General features: G+C 55.6%; 1 protein-coding gene across 1 annotated transcript; it reads right to left on the bottom strand.

Annotated features, from left to right (window-relative positions):
- Positions 1-1,494: 1,494 nt before the first annotated feature.
- Positions 1,495-16,948, bottom strand: PLEKHM2 (pleckstrin homology and RUN domain containing M2). Its single transcript, XM_029965224.1, has 20 exons — positions 16,891-16,948; positions 15,634-15,859; positions 15,373-15,482; positions 14,049-14,148; positions 13,496-13,583; positions 12,660-12,846; positions 10,364-10,423; positions 7,654-7,888; positions 5,829-6,581; positions 5,496-5,565; positions 5,328-5,418; positions 4,997-5,061; positions 4,605-4,693; positions 3,758-3,890; positions 3,487-3,677; positions 3,158-3,223; positions 2,544-2,703; positions 2,155-2,334; positions 1,955-2,071; positions 1,495-1,632 (listed from the first exon to the last, which is right to left on the bottom strand). Exons 1-20 carry the CDS (start codon positions 16,946-16,948, stop codon positions 1,495-1,497), a joined length of 3,117 nt encoding a protein of 1,038 aa, XP_029821084.1.
- Positions 16,949-17,205: the final 257 nt, after the last annotated feature.

Below are 17,205 nucleotides of genomic sequence, written 5' to 3'. Positions count from 1 at the left end.
GTCCCTCCCCCCCGCCAGGGAGTCCTATTTTTAGGGCTGCACAGTGACCCCCTGGGACCTGTTTTACCCCAAGGCCGAGGCACTCCGGTGGTTACTGAGGGGGTGGGGAGGTGTGAGCCCTCCCCACCCCAGTGGCTCCCCCATCCCTGATATACCCCCAACACCCCTGTTTTGATCCCAAAAGCAGAGGCAGGGTTTACAGGCAAGGTGGGTGATGCTGGGGCTGGCCCCATAGCTGTTTATTTCTTGTCTAGACTAGGAATATCTCCTGGATCTGGGGATAAACGGGGACAGAGCATCCAGACTCTGTGACCTGATGGATAATTCTCAGCTGAAAAAGAGAATGTGCCCCAGCACAGGGTTAACACCACTGGGGTTCAGCATCCTGCCCCAGAGCAATTCCACAGTCTCTGAAGTGACAACAGGACGAGGAACAGCAGCCTTGGCTCCTGCTCCAGAGTGATTCCACAGGCTCCAAAGTGACAACAGGATGAGGAACAGCAGCCCCAGGTGCCAGAATGTGTCGCAGGGCCAAAGCTGAGTTACCAGTGACTATTTATTTGGGGAGGGGGGAAGGAAGCAGATGTATGTACATATACATTCAGTCACGTACGTTTCCTCCCAGAAAAAGGCCCCATGAACGTATATTACATGAGAAGGTCTCCGGATTATTATTATTATTATTATTATAATTCTTCCTATTATTATTTAAAAGCAGGGGTTGTGCCCCAAAGTGCTCGCTGTGGAGCACAAGCTCTGCGCCGGCCTCGGGTGCAGGAACTGAGGAGGAGGGGATGTGTTCGGTGGCAGCCACGTGACAACGTCCCTCAGGATGCCTGAAGAACATGGGACTCCATCTCTTCACCCCCTCCCCGGCACACGGGACCAGCGTCCAAACCTCAAACCGGCTTCTGAGCTCTCCTAAAACCATGCGGGGATGTTTAAGGCCAAATTTTTGGCCCTGTTCCTTCTTCCTTAGCCTCAAACCTCCTGGACAGGCTGATGTCCGGAGGCCCCGGGTGGGTTCTCCAGGAGGAGGAGGCGGCGCAGCGGTGCCGTACTCAGTGATTGTATGAGCAACAAAACATGCACGGTAGCGATTGAGTGTTCCTGTCTCACCCCCTCCACGCCCTGACCCTGTTCTAAAATGAACAAGTCCTCAGTCCTGTTCCCCGCCACAACGGGGGGATGCTCATCCCAGCCCACCCCACTCCCACCCTCTCCCTCACTACTAGTGGGACATTATTCCATGAAGGGCAAATCCTTTGCCCCGTGGCAGCTGGACGAGGAGGAAGGCGCAGGAGGAGAAGCGTCCGGCTGCTCCCAAAACGCACTGGACGTCCTTGGCTCGGCGGTGGGCACGGGGTCCACGCTGCAGGCACGTCCCTGGTGGGGACTGAGCGATGGCAGGAGGTTTGGGCTGCCAGTTGGCCAGACACAGGCCCTGCTTCCCCCAAAAATGGGTCCCCATGAGCTGTCCTCCCCCGGGCAGGGTCAGCACCAGGGGTCCCGCTCGGCCCGGCCGCGGCACAGGCTGTCGCTGCGCTGCCACGCGCTGTCAATGAGGCTCTGGGCGTCCTCGCACTTCTTCTTGACAGCCGCGTCCAGGATGGCCTTGTGCAGGAGCTCGACCTGGAACACACGTGTGGGGCGTCAGGAGGGGAACAGACAACTGTCAATTCTCCCTCTTACTGTAAAACCACCTCAAATCCACAGAAACTGGATCGTCTGTGTCATAAATATGGGCTGCCCCAGGTCCCTCCCACTCCCTTCGCCAGCGCGGGATGCTCGTGGCTTGTCTTGCCAGGCTCCAAATCCCACATCCTGTGCTTATATGGACAACAGAGAAGCTCTCTGCCCTTTGTGGGAAAGCTGGGTTCACCCTGCAGGGACGAATTCACCCCTCTGCCCTCCTTCACTGGATGAAGGGTGTGAGGCAGCCCCACGTGCTCACCTGGTAGATGTTCCTCCACGCGGCGTTCAGCGCCGACAGGAACCTCTCCAGCTCTGTAGTGCAACTAAAATAGAGGACCCAGGGGGGCAGGAACTCCTTGCTGTCCTGAGCAAACTCCTAAACACCAAGAGAGAGGCTGGATGTCACCGCTGGACCCTTGCCCAGCCCTGGGCCAGCCGGTCCCAAAGCCCCAAGCTCACCAGGATACAGTACTCCTTGCCAGCCTCCGTGGAGACGGCGGCGATGTCTGTGAGCTCGGCAGTGCCCAGCGAGCGGAAGAAGCTGGTCTGGCAGTCCTCGTGGCATGTAAAGGCCTTCTCATCCGTCAGCACGAGGCAGCAGGGAACACAAGGCGTGGGGGCAACACCCTGGGGGATCACCTGCATGGGGTGGGGAAACGGGGGGTTAACGTCTGGCATGGTGGAGCCCCATCTCCATGGGGTGCCCCGTGGGGAAGCTCTTCTGGCTCGGGATAAAGCTGCCTGTTCCATCCCTGCCAGGCATCCATGCTCCCTTCGGCAGCTCCAAAGGGGCTCCAGGCAAAGGAGGAGGTCGAAGCACCCACGCTTGGGGCCCGTCCCCAGCTCACCCCTTTGGAGACAGCCTGGCAGAAGTACTGCATCCAGTCGGCCATGTCCTCCTCGTTGTCGGCGCTCAGCTCCAGGGAGGGCCGGTCCGTCAGGATCACCTGGAAGGAGTGGGGCCGGTCGGTGGCGTTGGAGCGTCGACATCCCCCGCACTGCTCGCCGCTGGGAGAGAGGGGAGGATGGAGATCAGTGGGATGGACATGCCAGCACCAGCCCGAAAACAGCCTCTGCCTGCCCTCCCTGCACAGCACCTCAGCCCTCCTCCCACAAACACTCGTTTCCCCTCTGTGACATCCCCTGGGATTGCTCCAAGGATGGCCTGTCTCTGCGTATTGTGGGAGGGCTGAGCACAGTGGGTCTCCCAGAATGGCTCTTAGAGGGGTATGTCACCCTTCAGAGGCCAATTCCCCATCCAAGGGTGGGCTTAGTGTTCAAAAACTAGGAGGAAATGAGGCCATCTCCCACTAAGCCTGGCACCAGCCAGGAGCAAGCAGGGAGTCCTGCAGCATTGGTGTAGGTCATGATCTGCCCCAGAACACCTCCCTGGACATCCCAAGGAGCTCCTGCTCCCCAGATCCCCACTGAGTCTGGGTGCCCCATCCCACCAGCCACTTACCCCATGTTGATGGAGAGCAGGGGGGTGACGTCGGTGCGATCCGGGTACTGGTACAGGATCCCGTTGCTGCCGTTTGGGAAGATGAGACGGAGTCACCGGAGTCAGCTCAGCTCTGGTATCCCCTGCCTTCAGTCCCATGGCCAGCCCTGCCCTGTCCTCCACCCACACAGCCCCGTGGGGTCACGTTCCTGCTGCTGGGCACCCACAGCTGGTGGCTTTAGCCCTCCCGGTGACAAGATGGGTCCTCACCACCTCCCATGCAGCACAGTGCTCCCAGCACCTTCTCCAACGGGCCCTGGCTGCCCCTGACCTGCAGCCCCAGCGCCCACCTGAGCACCACGAAGCAGGTCTTCCACTGCTCCTTGCCCAGGTAGGAGGTCCCTGCCTTGTAGTGCAGGATGCCGTCCTTGGTGACAGCATTTTCACTGGAGGAGTAGCTGTTGCTGGCGGGTCCCAGCGCCTCATCCAGGGGGTCTTCCCAGTGAACGAGGCCGTAGAAGCGCACCACCACGTCGCAGGCCTGTGAGGAGCAGCAGAAGTCAAGGGAGTCTCCCGTGAGCCTTCGTCACCCGCGGTGATTGCGGCGATATCCAAACTCACCTCACACTTGGACTCCTGTGCCACGAACTTTGCGAGCGCCAGTTTCTCCATGGTGGCATCCGTGAGGATACTGGGGTACGGGGGCTCCCGGCACCCTTTGATCATGGCTGACTTCAAGGAGACCAGGAAGAACCTGAGAGGAGGCAGAGATCTCTGACAAGGCCAGGGCAAACAGCCCCTCATCTCCCTCACATGCTCTGGTGCCCAAGGGGCTCCCCTTCACTGTGGGCCTCTGGGTCCCAAAATCAACCTACAGACCAGAGGTGATGGGGGGCTGCAGAGCCTGAACTCCAGAAAGGAGCTCACAGAACCACAGAATATTCTGAGCTGGAAGGAACCCAAAGGAACAAGTCCAACTCTTAAGCAAATAGCCCATACTGGCATAGACCCTGCAGCCTTGGCATTATTAGCACCATGCTCTAACCAACTGAGCTAATCCCAGGGCTGTGGGTAGGACTGGGAGGTGGACACATCCAAAACAGATCCCAGTATGACCATCAGCTGTCATACGTCCCTGAGCTGACCACACAGGCCTGGGGATGTGCCTTGGAACTCAGAGCTCGTCCCTGCTCATCCCAAGTGACACAAGGGACAAGGGGATCTGCATTGCCCAGACCCCTGAGGCTCAGCCTGAGGGACAGGGTGACTGCTGTGTTTATCCAGGGAAGATACTTTCAGTGTATGCATGCCTGAGGCAATTCCAGCTGCTTGCAGGGTTCAGCCAGTGGCATCAAACCAACCCCAAACCCCAACTGGTGGCAGGACTTTGTTGTGCAGGGCTGTCAGCGCCGTGTCCTGCACTCCCCCCGTCCCAGGTGCTGCTCAGGGGTTCTGTCCCTGCGCTTACTCGGTGAGAGCCACGTCGGCGGTGTCCAGCAGGAACTGCTTCCTCCGGTTGGTGCACACCAGGGTCACTGTCTGCTGATCCAGCCCCACCTGTGCCACACAGGGAGGGTTAGGGAAGTCAGGCATGGCATGAGGGGCAGTGGAGCAGGGCTGGACCCGGCTCCTGGCCCTGGGGAGAGGGTCAGTGGTCACTCCGCTGCCCACAAGCAAGGTGGGCACCCACAGAGGTGGCATTTGAGGGGGGATCACTTCCAACTCTCTCAGCCTCAAAGACTCACTGGCCAAAACACTCCCCATGGACACAAGCACACCCCACCGTGATGCTCCTGGCACTCTCATCCCTCAGGCAGGAGAGGACTGTCCCAGCTGCCCTCCTGCTCCCCAGCTGCTCACCGAGATGTAATCCAGCTCGTTGTAGGACACGGCCTCCTCCACCATGTACGGCTTCTCCGCTGCCCCTGGCACAGACACAGAGAGCCACGTGAAGGGGGGCAAAGGACCCCCTTGGCAGCAGCAGCAGCGATGGACCTGCAAACCGAGCCGTGTCCCAGGCAGCACAGAGCCACGGGACACGTGTCCCAGGGCTTCCCGGGGGACAGGTCAACCTGAGCTCCCTACTGGGACACGAGGGAACTGGCAGTGAAGGCAGGGAGCTGTGGTGCCCTGATTCATGGACAAGCCTCCCTCCCTGCTGCTGAGCCCAGGGGCTGTTGGGATAGGGTACCTTTCCGGATCAGGTACACGTAACAATCCGTCAGCAGGACGTAGATCAGCTGCAGGTTCCCCTCCATGTGCCCAGTGCTCATTCGGATCATCTGCATGGAGACAAAAGAGCTCTCAGCCCTGGGCTGATGCACAGAGCTGGCCCTTCAATCCATGGTGACCCCCTTACCCTGAATAACTGTTCCTCGTTCTCCCGAAAGACATGGATCATCAGCAGGAGGAGATGGTTGTTATCCACCCTGTGGAGACAGACAGCAGAGGATGGACACGGACACGGGGCTGGGTGAGTCCAGGAAGGGCAATCCCCTTCCTTATTGAACATGTCCATGATTTGGGCACTTGTTATTCCCCCAAGACTTTCTCCTCCTGACCCCTTGTGCCTCCTTTTCACCCTGGAAAAGGATGGGCTTTGCCCCCCAAACCAAGGACAAAGGGGAAAGCACCAGCTTGAGCTCAAGAGTGTTTGGAAGACGTTCTCCCTGCTGAACAAAGCCATCCTCACCTGAACTCGGAAGGATGGGTCAGCTCTGAGGGGCTGCCCTGCCCCTCCTCCACCCCAGAGTCCTCGGCACTGCTCAGGGAAGGGCTGGGCTGCTCCTTCTTGGGCTCACAGGGAGCCTGGGGGTTGGTGGTTTCTGTCTGGCCAGTTTGGGGTTCATCACTCGCCCTTCCAGACTCCTCTACTGCCCCAACTGCTTCTCCCTCTCTGCTTTCTTCTTCTTCAGGAGCCTCAGGGCTACCAGAAACATGTGGCGGTTGGCCAGGCCCTGGAGGGTCATGGTGGCCACCACCTGGCGCAGCAGCGTTTGGACTCTCGACGGTAAATCGGTAGAAGTCCATGGGGGCTGAAATCCCCTCGCTAAAGTCGCCAGAGGACGATCCATCCGGGGTCTCCCCTGGCGTGCCGGTCCGAAAGGGCTGCCCGGGGGGCTCCAGGGGAGCGTTCCAGCCCCCGGGGTCCAGCTGCCCGTTGAGCCTGTCCATGACCTTGCTGAGGGGCTGCCCCAGGCTCTCCATGGACGTGTCCTTCATCTCGGGGATGCGCAGGGCCAGCTGCCCGAGGGCCGGGCGCTCGCCCCCCTCCTCCGGCCTGCGCAGGGCAGCGGGACCCTCGTCCCTGGGCGGCTCCTCCCTGTCACTGAGCCCGTTGACGCCGCTGTCCCCGCTGGCCTTGGGCGCCGTGGGGGCCGGGCTGTTCACCACCTCCTCGGCCTTCACCTTCTTCTTCTTGCCCGTTTTCTTCTTCTTGGCCAACCTGTGAGAGACAGGAACGTCACTCACCTGTGCCTGCTTAGACTCTGCGATCCCACTTTTCCCTATTGCAGGGAAACCCTATCGAGAACATCACTAGATGTGCAGTCACATAGAGCTCCCATCTCCGTGCCAGTTGTCACGAGACACAAGGTATGGACACTTTTTCCTACTTATCCCCAACAGAAGAGGCATCACTGCTGGATGCAGCACCTTGGGCTTCCTTTGGCTGCGAAGGGATCACAAATGGATGCAGAGCTAAGGTGACATGGGAGAAATCCCTGGCTGAGAGCAGGCAGCTGGGAAGGGAGGAACTTCCTAGAGGTGGGACTGCCGTGTCCCCACCTGCCAGAAGAGGGAGATGCAGGCTGGAGCCTGCTCCAGCCAGTGGCAACCGGGATGTGCTGCGGAAGTGTTCTGGACACCCTTGACACCCAAACTGCTGTCAGGTCACCCTTGTTTGGGAAGTGAGTGTGCTGCTCCCCTTCCCTGTGTCTGATGTGCAGGATGCCACGTAACCCACCTCCTCTGCTCCTCCCAGGAAAAACTGGGCACAAGAACAAAGCCCAGGCCTGCTGGGCGGGTTTTGGGGTGTCCCCATGGCTGGGAGTGAGCAGACAGAGCCTTGAGCTCTTTGTCTGGGTTCAGGGCTCCAAGGAACCCCTGGGGATCTCCTCTGCAGGAGTCAAACACCGGCTAGGAACTCTGTGGAGACATCTCCCACAACAGGTTTAGCCACAGCTTGCTGACAAACAGGAGGAGGGACAGGACAGGAGGGAAGATCCAAGACCCAGAACTGCTGCAAACCTGCCACCAGCTGGAGAGAGCTCCAATTAAAAGCTCACAGGTTACTCTGACACACACTGAAAGGTGTTGATATGGAGTCAGCCCAAGGGATCCCAGACCAGCCCAGACCTACGAGATGAGCTGTGACACCTACAGAGCATCTGCTTGGGTCTGGACTATAAACCTGCTTTCTTATGACAGCGACACAAAGGCTCCAGCACAGACACCATCTGCACTGGGCTACAAGGGGTGGCACATCCTCAACATCAGGCCAGCAGCTCTGTCCCTACCTGATGACCTCCAGCTCCGTGCAGCTCTCAGACTGGTCTGTCCCCTCGGGAGTGGCCTCTGCCTTCTCCCGGGCCGCCGTGTGCACCGGCGTGGTGTCGCTGGAGGACGGCACGTCGGCCTTCTCCTCGTTGAAGGGGTTGTGGCGCTGGGTCGGGCTCTTCACCGGGCCCTTGCTGCCGTTGGCCTCCGAGGCGGTGGAGCGCGGGCAGCTCAGCGTGTCCGTCAGGTCTCCGTCTGCAGAGACAAGGTGGGGAGGGCGGATCAGTGCCCGCTCGGGCACCTGGATGGAGGCAGGGGAAGCCAAGCTGCGTGCTGGGGGCCAGGGCACTGCGTGGGCACTGCACTGCTTGCAGGGCCAGCGAGGAGGGAGGGCACTGCGTGGGCACTGCACTGCTCGCAGGGCCAGCGAGGAGGGACAGACTGGCCAGAGGTTTAGAGAGTGCCTGGAAACAACAGCTCGGCCACCCCAGAGCCGGCAGCCGGATTAGGGAGTAGAGGGGAGGGGTTTGAGGGGTTTTGGGGCCATGGTGTTTCTCAGCAAGACAACAGCGAGCAACGAGGCTGCTGCTTCTCCCCCTGCCACGGGAAGGTGCTTGCCCAGCTGGAAGGGCAGACACGGAGCCAGCCATGGAGCAACATTCCTTATGGAGCTGACTGCTCTCCTCTGCTCACACGGGACACACGTGGGGAGCTGGAAGTGTGGTGGAGGGGGACACAGCATTCCCAGGGGTCTGAGGACAGCAGGCAGCACAGACATGTGGGAGCACAAACAGCTTGGCCCGTGTTAGTCTTCAGAGGGAAAAGGAGCAGCAGGGAAGTGCTGCAGGAGTCATGCTCAGAGTTATCCATCCAAAATCACGGTTAAAGGAAGGTTATCCATGCCCTCCTCTTCTCCAGCACCCTTCCTGGCCTAGTGGAAGGTGTCCCTACCCATGGCAAGGGATAGGAATGAGATGATCTTTAAGGTCCCTTCCAACCCAAACCATTCCATGATTCTATGATTCAGCCACCAAGAAAGACCCCTTGGGGAGGGAACCACAGCCCTACACTTCAGAGGTGTAGGATTTGAGGAGGAAAATTAAACCTCTTCTAAAACTCTAATCCAGGCAGTTGGTGAGGGATGATGTAAAACACCACTTTGGTCCCACTGAAACTCCTGCCCCACACTCCTGGAGGGGTGTGGGCTCTTACCAGGGAAGTCAATGGGGTCGTTAATGTTTGCATTAAAGGGAAATTCATGGAATCACTTAAATTGGGAAAGACCTCTAAGATCATGAAGTCCAACCATTAATAAAATAAAACATTTAAAAGCTATTTCAGCCTGCACCACCAATCCAGTGTTACTACTTTGGCCTAAATCCTGCTGTTTCTGTGGAGACAAAACAATCTTTGTCCAGAATACAGAATTTTACCCCAAAATGCATTTGCTGAAAACAGGGAATGGCCCAAACTTTCTTAACCTCTGCTCTGTGTTCCCACAGCAAGGAATCCATTAGTGAGGTGACCTGGTGGGGGTTCCAGTGACAATTTCCCTGTGGCTGAGGAAGCTCAGCTCAGAGCAGTGGTGGATCCCACTATGCAACCAGGACCTGCAGATGGGAGCTGTGCATGCCTGAAATCCAGAGGGATCTGCCCCAGCACCCCTTGGCTTCTCCCGGCCTCCACCCAACACCCCCAGTGGAGCTGGGTTTGGAAATGTGGTTTGCACCTTCAGGGACAGGTTGAACCATGTCTGGGACATCCCTGTGCTTGGGGTAAGAAAGAAGATGAGAGGGAGCCCAAGAACAATCCACATGGAATTCAGGCAGATTTCCCCATGTATTCAGGTGGTATCAAGTCAATTCAGATCCAAAGCTCCATCAGGCTTTGAGCTGCAAAGGATGGAGTGTGGGTGTGTCTCCTCCAGGGGTAAAGCAAGGAGGGTCCTGCTCCCATGGCACGGAGAGGATTCACACAGGGGCTGCATGTGGAGGAAGGAGAACCAATTCCTCTAAACTGGGCACGTGCTCTTGGCCATAAAGGCCAAATGTAGCTGACAAGTTGGTTTAAAAAGTGGTAAAATAAATAAGAAGTGTAGTGATCCAAACTGAGCATGGCCACGTGCTGGATGTTGTGGCTTCACAGGAGATGTTTTGACACAGGACAGCAAGGCCCAGGGAAAACAAAACCTCCCAAATTAATCCCTGCAAAAGGCCCAAAATTAAAGGCAGCAGAATTAATTCATCTGTTTTCCAGGGCTTTCAGGAAATCAGTGATGGTGGATCAGTGTTTTTGATCAGCACCCTGCATGCTTTACCCCAAAGAGGAAATCCATGGCGTGCGGGCAGCTGGCACATCCCACATTTTGGAAGGACGCTGGTCCCTGCTGCCAGCTCCACAGCAGGGGCAATTTTCCAGCTTTTCTTTTGTAATCTGGACATGGAGGCATCGTAAGATGCAGGAAAACATCCCTCAGCTGTGGGATATGTGGCCAGGTGAGCGTCTTTGTGTACAGCAGGAGCTGGGGAAAGCTTTGCCCACGGCCTCACAGGTGAGACACACAACCTCCCACCTCGGGGGATCTTTTCCACTCCTTTCTGCCTGTACAGAATTCCATCAAGATGGAGCAGTTGGTTATTAAAGAAATGAATGGGGGAACATGCAGCAAAGCTCAGGTGGCAGCAATGCAGAGAGAAAACCAAAATGCTGTAAGAGATGAGTGTGTCCCACCTTCCCAGTCTCTGCTGGGCATGGTCTGCATTGCTGGAAAGACATCTCCAAAATCATAATCTACAAAAACGAGGGATAAAACTCAGGATTAGAAATACAAGTAGTGGGGAGGGAAGGGGGGAGAGGGGAGACTGTGAAGGGGGTTTGGGGAGGGAGATGGGAATGGGGAGAAACAAAACAATCATTCACTGGTATCTGAAATGCACGAGAAAGCTGTCAGGGAACGTGGATGTGAATGGAAACCTGCTGCACTAATGGCAGTTCTGCTGGATGGTTGTGTTATGGGAGCTACAACAGGACCAGGGAAGGATGAAAGCCCCATTATTCATGCTGCTGGGAAGCTAAACCAGAAAAACCATGTTGTCCAGGGCTTGATCTTCTCTGGGAAGCAATTTAACCACTCTGTGCCTCAGTTTCCCCACTTCACACTTACCTCCTGTAGATACTGTGATGTTTGACTCATGAATGTTTGCAAAGCCACAGCTCTGATTAAAGGGAAAATCTTGGCCTCTGACCCTAAAATCCCCAGCTCCACCTACACTCTCAGGGGAGAGAGATGCTCTTGTTGAAATGACGAGCTGGGAAATAGTTACTGGAGTTAAATTCCTCCACACCAGAGGAACAGCAGCAATTGCTGCCCTCCTGGGTCCTGGCCCAGCATTCCTACACCAGTGTATGGGGAAACTGAGACAGAGATCACAGCCACTGCCTGGACACATGGAACAGCCTGAGACGATGCCAAACCCAAAATGTAGCTCCAAAATCTCCTGGATCTCTACTCCAAACCCCTCTTCCCTGGAGCATGAAGCTGCTATCCCCCAGAAGCACAGCCAAACCCAAGGGACACCCAGTGAATAGGGACAGGCAGGAGATGTTTGGCACCAATCCATGCTCTGCTGAGGGAGGAGCAGGAATACAAGCCCTGAAACAGCTGCTTGTGCCAAACCTCTGGTGCTGGACAACCTTCTTCCTGTGATTTTTATTTCCAGGCTCCTTGTGCTATCTCCAGCTTACCTGGGATGCTGGAGATTTGGCATAAATGAGTCCCCAGAATCAAGCCCTTTCATGAGTGCAGATGTGGGTGAGCCCAAATCAGTGCTGTGCTCCCAAGTCCTTTGCTAAAATGACTCTAATGCCCATCCCAGGCTGCTCCTTCTCATCATCTTTAATATCTGTAGGTTCCTGCATGTAAAAGGTGACCCTTGTCTCAAGGGAACCCATCTGTGTGTGGGCCCAGTCCTGAATTCACTGCATCCAACTAACAGTTCATTCCATTCCAATTCCATTCCAGAATCCCCTTGCTCAAACTGACATAAAGAATGGGACAGGGCCAGTGTATTTTGGATTAGGAAGAGCAGCAGCAGAGCTGCTCCTTCATGTGAACATGGTGGGTGTGGGATATGAGCTCCCTGCTTGGGCCTGCAGCAGGTTAAGGGGGCAGACACAAGGTACGTGTTTTCATGTTCATCAGGAACAACACCCAGCCTCTCTGACAGGGATAAGGGGACGAGGAAGACAATTTATGAGGCTGCTCAAGATGCATAAAGAGGAAAACTCAACACCTGTGAGACCACTGGCTGCCTTTCTCCCAGACTACAGACATGGAGAAGACTCTGGAAGCTATTGCCCCACCAGCTCCAGCATGTGTGGGTCTCTGGACTGTGAAATAATCAGTTAAAAAAGTTCCCCTGCAGCCCAGGGCCCCTGCCCTGTCAGCCACATTCAGACATAGGCACGGCCTTCACTCCATAAGGAGATTCCTCCAGTTCTTGCTAAAACAAACCCCCAGGATGGGAACGTGGCCTGGGGTGACTGGCAGGGAAGGTCCTTCTCTCCCAGTCTGAGCCAAAGGGGCTGTTACCACCAAATCATCCCAGAATGGTTTGGGTTGAAAGGGACCTTAAAGTTCACCTAAATCCACCCCCTGCCATGGGCAGGGACACCTTCCACTAGCCCAGGTTGCTCCAAGCCCTGTCCAACCTGGCCTTGGACACTTCCAGGGATGGGGCAACCACAGCTTCTCTGGGCAACCTGTGCCAGGGCCTCCCCACCCTCACAGGGAGGAATTCCTTCCCAATATCCAATCTAAATTTCCCCTCTTTTAGTTTAAAACTCTTTTAATTTAAAACCATTTCCCCCTTTCCTATTTCCGAAGGATTTAAGGCAGAAGAAACTCACAGCGTGGCTCCTGGGGCTCTCACTTTGGTCTCTTCCAGCCCATGATTTGCTCATACCTCATCCCAAGGGGATGTGGAGCACTCAGCCCTGACTGCACCAGCCCCAAACAGCCACTGACCTTCGCTGGAGGGAGCGATGGCACTGTCGTCCCACTCCAGGTTGGTGGAGGTGACGGAGTTGAAGGAGTTGAGGGACAGGCTGTCGGAGCCGTGCACGGAGCTGGGCAGACGCTCCTCGAAGTCCAGCAGGTGCTGGGGCTTGTAGTAATCTGGCATGTATGGGGCCAGATCCAGGTATGGAGCATCCTGCAGGGAAGAGCGTGGGGTGAGTCAGGCTCCCAGTCACTGTTACTGGCACAACGGGGGGGAGAGTGCCACCCATCCTGTTGAATGTCCCTTCTGAGGGCCCATTTCAGAGGAAACCCAGTGGCTCTGCTGTGACACTGAGGGTTATCCAGTGGTTTTGTGTTTCCTGGAGGGACAGCAGTGTTCCATACCACATCTGCAGAGTTCAGTCCTTCATCCCCACCAATCTGCCCCACAGCTGTCATGTTCCTCTTTTGAACAGTGCAGAGGAATAACTGAGTAATCGGAGTAAATTCCATTGCTGAATCCCCAAAAGACCTGAAAGTCTTCCCTACAAGCATCAGCATCACGTTTTCAGCTGAAGGCCAACAAGAAGGTCCACCCTGGAGCAAGTGGTGGGACCTGTCCCACTATGAACTCCTCCTACTCCACATTCCCACTCTACCTGAGCCGAGAGAACAGATCAAACACTCACCATGTCCACCCTGGACTCTCCCTGCTCCACATTCCCACTCTCCCAGAGCAGAGAGAACTAATCAAACACTCACCAGATCTACCCTGGAACAAATGGTGGGACCTGTCCCACCCTGGACTCCCCCTGCTCCACATTCCCCCCTCCCAGAGCCAAGAGGACAGATCAGACACTCACCAGGTCCAAGTCAAAGCGGATGAACTCCAGCCCAGACACCAGCGTTAAGAACAGGGTCAGATGATCGTGGCTGCAGACCAGGGCGTTCCTGCAGTGGGGGCAAAACAAAAGAGCTTTACAGATGTGGGAAGGAGGAGAAGCAGCTACAAGGGCCCTTCTGTTTCCTCAGTGGTGTCTCTGAGCTGCTCCAAACGGCCCTGGAGCTTGGGCAGCCACTACGTGCTGTCCCCAAACAGAGCTACAGCCTCATTTCCAAGTGTCCACCAGAGCTGGGTCCTTGGATAAGAGCTCAGCAGCTTCTTGGAAACCATGATAAATATGAAGGGGATTGCAGAGTAAAAGTAGGAACTAGGAGAGAGGCTTGCAGGTCTTCTTATCTATATAAGAGGACAGTGTGTCCACATCTGGGACCTTTAAATTCATCATGTAAATCCCACAAGGACAAAAATCAGACCCTGATCAACTTCTTGTTCCCCACTGGTAAATTTGGGCTGGCTTCTGACAAGAAGGAATGCCAACCAGTGACCAAAGGAGAAAGAGCTGGGATACTCACTTGACATAGTACTTGTGCAGCAGGCTCAGGTTCTCCTGGAACAGCCTCAAGTAACTCTCCAAGGAATTTTCATTGAGGGCAAGGTACAGCCAGGCCCGGCCTGAGAACAGAGCAGCAGAGAGATTTATCTGTGGGGAAACACCTGCCAAGTGAAACAAGCCTAGAAATAATCACAAATCAGTTAAAACGTGCCAGATTGTTCATTTGTATCATTTGAGGGCAGCAACTGACAGTGGGGGAATTCTGGTGGGGGAAATGCCAGTGAGAGATTCGTGATTTGGAGTGGAAAGAGGAGTAAGAGTCTGGTTGAGAATCAGCCCCACAACTGTGTCTGTGTAGCGAGATGGGAGCCCTGCTGGAAATGCCAGGAGACAGAGGTGGAGGGAGAATCGCTCTAAATCAGCCCAGGTGCGATTTGACACCAGTTCTGGTGCAGAGAGAGGTGATGGTGGAGTCTGTGCTCAGCTCCATTCTCACCAGTAGGGGCTTGGGACATGGTGGGTGTTGGGATAATCTGGCAGAGAGGACCTGGGCACTGTCCTGCACCACAAGCGGCCTCGATGGTCCCAAACATCCCCTATGGACAACCCACAGCAGGGAAAATGCAGGATCACGCAGACAACAGCTACAGAGAGACACTGCGGGGCGAGAGGGGATGCTCCCATCTGCCAGGAACCTTTCCCAAGGGCACAGCCCCACAGAGCTCCCATTTCCCAGGAACCTTTCCCAAGGGCACAGCCCCACAGAGCTCCCATTTCCCAGGAACCTTTCCCAAGAGCACAGCCCCACAGAGCTCCCATTTCCCAGGAACCTTTCCCAAGGGCACAGCCCCACAGAGCTCCCATTTCCCAGGAACCCTTCCCAAGGGCACAGCCCCACAGAGCTCCCATTTCCCAGGAACCTTTCCCAGGGGTTTCAGAGCAGCAGAAGCCTCAGCACCTGATCCTGAGGCATGGTGACATTATTTCTAGACACCTCATGTGGTTATGGCAGGACTCCCACCTCCTTGGAACAGGCTGCCCATGGAAGCAGTGGAATCACCATCCCTGGGACTGTTTAGAAAATGTGTGGATGTGGCACTTGGGGACAGGGTTTAGTGGTGGATCTGGCAGTGCTGGACTCAGTGTTGGACAACTGGACTCAGTGATCAGAGAGGTCCTTTCCAGCTTTAATGGTTCCATGACTCCTTGGCCTGAGCCAAGTGACCTGGGCTGTGCTGGCTCCCTGAATCCATTGGCAGCCCTTCAGTACAACCTGCCTGGGCCTCCCCAGGTGTCCCCAAGGCCAGGTTTGCCCTCAGAGCAGGGACACTGCGAGCACTCACTGCGTCCCAGGTTGGTGGCCACGTGCTGAAGCACCTCGATCTGTTTGATGGCTTCTCGGCGTGTGAAGTGAACGACCAGCACCCAGTACCCCGAGGAAAGGTCCTGCAGGCTGGAAGAAGAGAAAGTCCAGAGGAAAATTAAGCAAAAGCTTCGTTATCTCCATCCCAACTCCTGCCTAGGTGGTTTCCCCGTGCTGAGGCTCCACACCAGGCTTTTTCCATGGGGAAAAGCAGCATTCCAGAGGCAGGCTCCAGGCTCACCCGTAGAGCAGAGCGTGGTCCAGGTGTTCACAGAGCCGCTGCAGGACCTTGTCATGGTTTCTGATGGCTGGTGTCTCGTCCTCACAGGCAGCAAAGTAGCTCTGCAGCTGCAAAAAGGAGATGGGATGGCTGGAACGCCCTTCTACAGCCCTCGAGAAGGTGGAGATGCCAAAATGCTCATAACCAGCCTTAAGTAGCTTTTTGTAATCTCTCAGCTTGCTAAACCCTGATGCAGGTTACTCACAGGGTGTAGCTGTTGGTTTTAAGAGTCCCCTAAAGGCTGTAACTCCAGAGAGAACCTCTCCCAGTGTCACCCACATCTCAGACACCCCAGCAGTATGGTGGTGGCTGCACAGCCAACTTCCCCGTCTCCTCTTCCCTTTTCCCTCCCAGCCAACACCACAGTGGAGTCTGGTGGTTCCTCTACAGCCATTGCAAAGTGGTTCAGAACAGAAATAAACCCCAGCTTTGCTCTGTTTCTGGCTCTGCCATGGACGAGGGCTCTCCTCAGTTGAGGGTCCTGCCATGGGAAACCCTGGCTGGGGAGAGATGTTGCTTCCAGGTATAAAAGATGCTCCGAGTCCAGGAGCCTCACTCCTGCTGCACGATTGCTCTGTGCCAAATCTGGGAGAAGTCTCAGCAGAATTTTGGTGTCCTGGGCACAGACAGAGGTTTGATTGCCACAGGCAGCTCCAGTGGCCACAGCAGTGCTGGGTGTCAATGCCAGGCTGCCCCAGGCTTTCAAACATGGGTACAGATCTCCTGGCCACAGCAGCAGGACCCAGATGGAGGCATGTGCACATGGAAGGCAGTTCCATAAATCCTAAGTCATTTCCCTCTGCTGGAATGAGGCTACATTGTGGAATCCCAGAATGGTTTGGGTTGGGAGGGATCTTAAAGCCCATCTCATTACACCCCTGCCATGGGCAGGGACACCTTCCACTATCCCACGTTGCTCCAAGCCTCATCCAACCTGACCTTGGACACTTCCAGGGATGGGGCAGCCACATCCCTACAATGTATGGTGCCACTTTCTCAAAACCCAGGCCCATCTGCCTCACTCTGGGTTACCCCTGAACTCAGGCCTGGCCCTTGGAGGCTCAGCACAGCATAAATTGCTTTTCTGCTTCTGCAAAACCTGCTCGAAATCCTAGAAATCCCCTTGCACCCAAATCCTATTTCCCTTCCCAGCTGACCCACCGGCCTCCTGCTGCCCCTGGAGCTTACAGATCTATTTAGGCCCCGTCTCACACATACTTGGCATCCAGGCAGGGAGATTACTCGCCCAGGATGTAATCCCAGTGGGATATGCCATGGTTGTTTGCTGGCAACAAGCAAGAACAGCTCAGCTGAGCCACGACAATATTCTAGAGAGTACATCTAATAGTTTAGTGACCTGATAGGTCTTTGCCAAACCTCACCAGTTACATGATAGATTTAAAAAATCCAAAACTTGACATTATTGTGCTCATCGAGTCCAACCTGTCCCCAGAAACTGGTTTCTCCTCCTGAATTATTACTAGAGAAGCTCCTTGAGAAAAATCATCCAGACTCAATGTGAAGTTATCAAAG

The sequence above is a fragment of the Manacus vitellinus genome, unplaced genomic scaffold, assembly GCF_001715985.3.
Source record: "Manacus vitellinus isolate BGI_N305 unplaced genomic scaffold, ASM171598v3 scaffold_92_pilon, whole genome shotgun sequence".
Taxonomy (NCBI): Eukaryota; Metazoa; Chordata; class Aves; order Passeriformes; family Pipridae; genus Manacus; species Manacus vitellinus.
This window is presented reverse-complemented; position numbering and strand designations above follow the sequence as displayed.

Bases quoted from the DNA above. Each gene is read 5' to 3' on its own strand.
- PLEKHM2 (XM_029965224.1), bottom strand. From the start codon at position 16,948: ATGGCATATCCCACTGGGATTACATCCTGGGCGAGTAATCTCCCTGCC. The intron at 2,704-3,157 runs GTAAGTGGCTGG...CCTCTCTCCCAG, and splicing joins CTGCTCTCCATCAACATGGG to CGGCGAGCAGTGCGGGGGAT. The intron at 2,072-2,154 runs GTGAGCTTGGGG...CTTGGTGTTTAG, and splicing joins GCAAGGAGTACTGTATCCTG to GAGTTTGCTCAGGACAGCAA.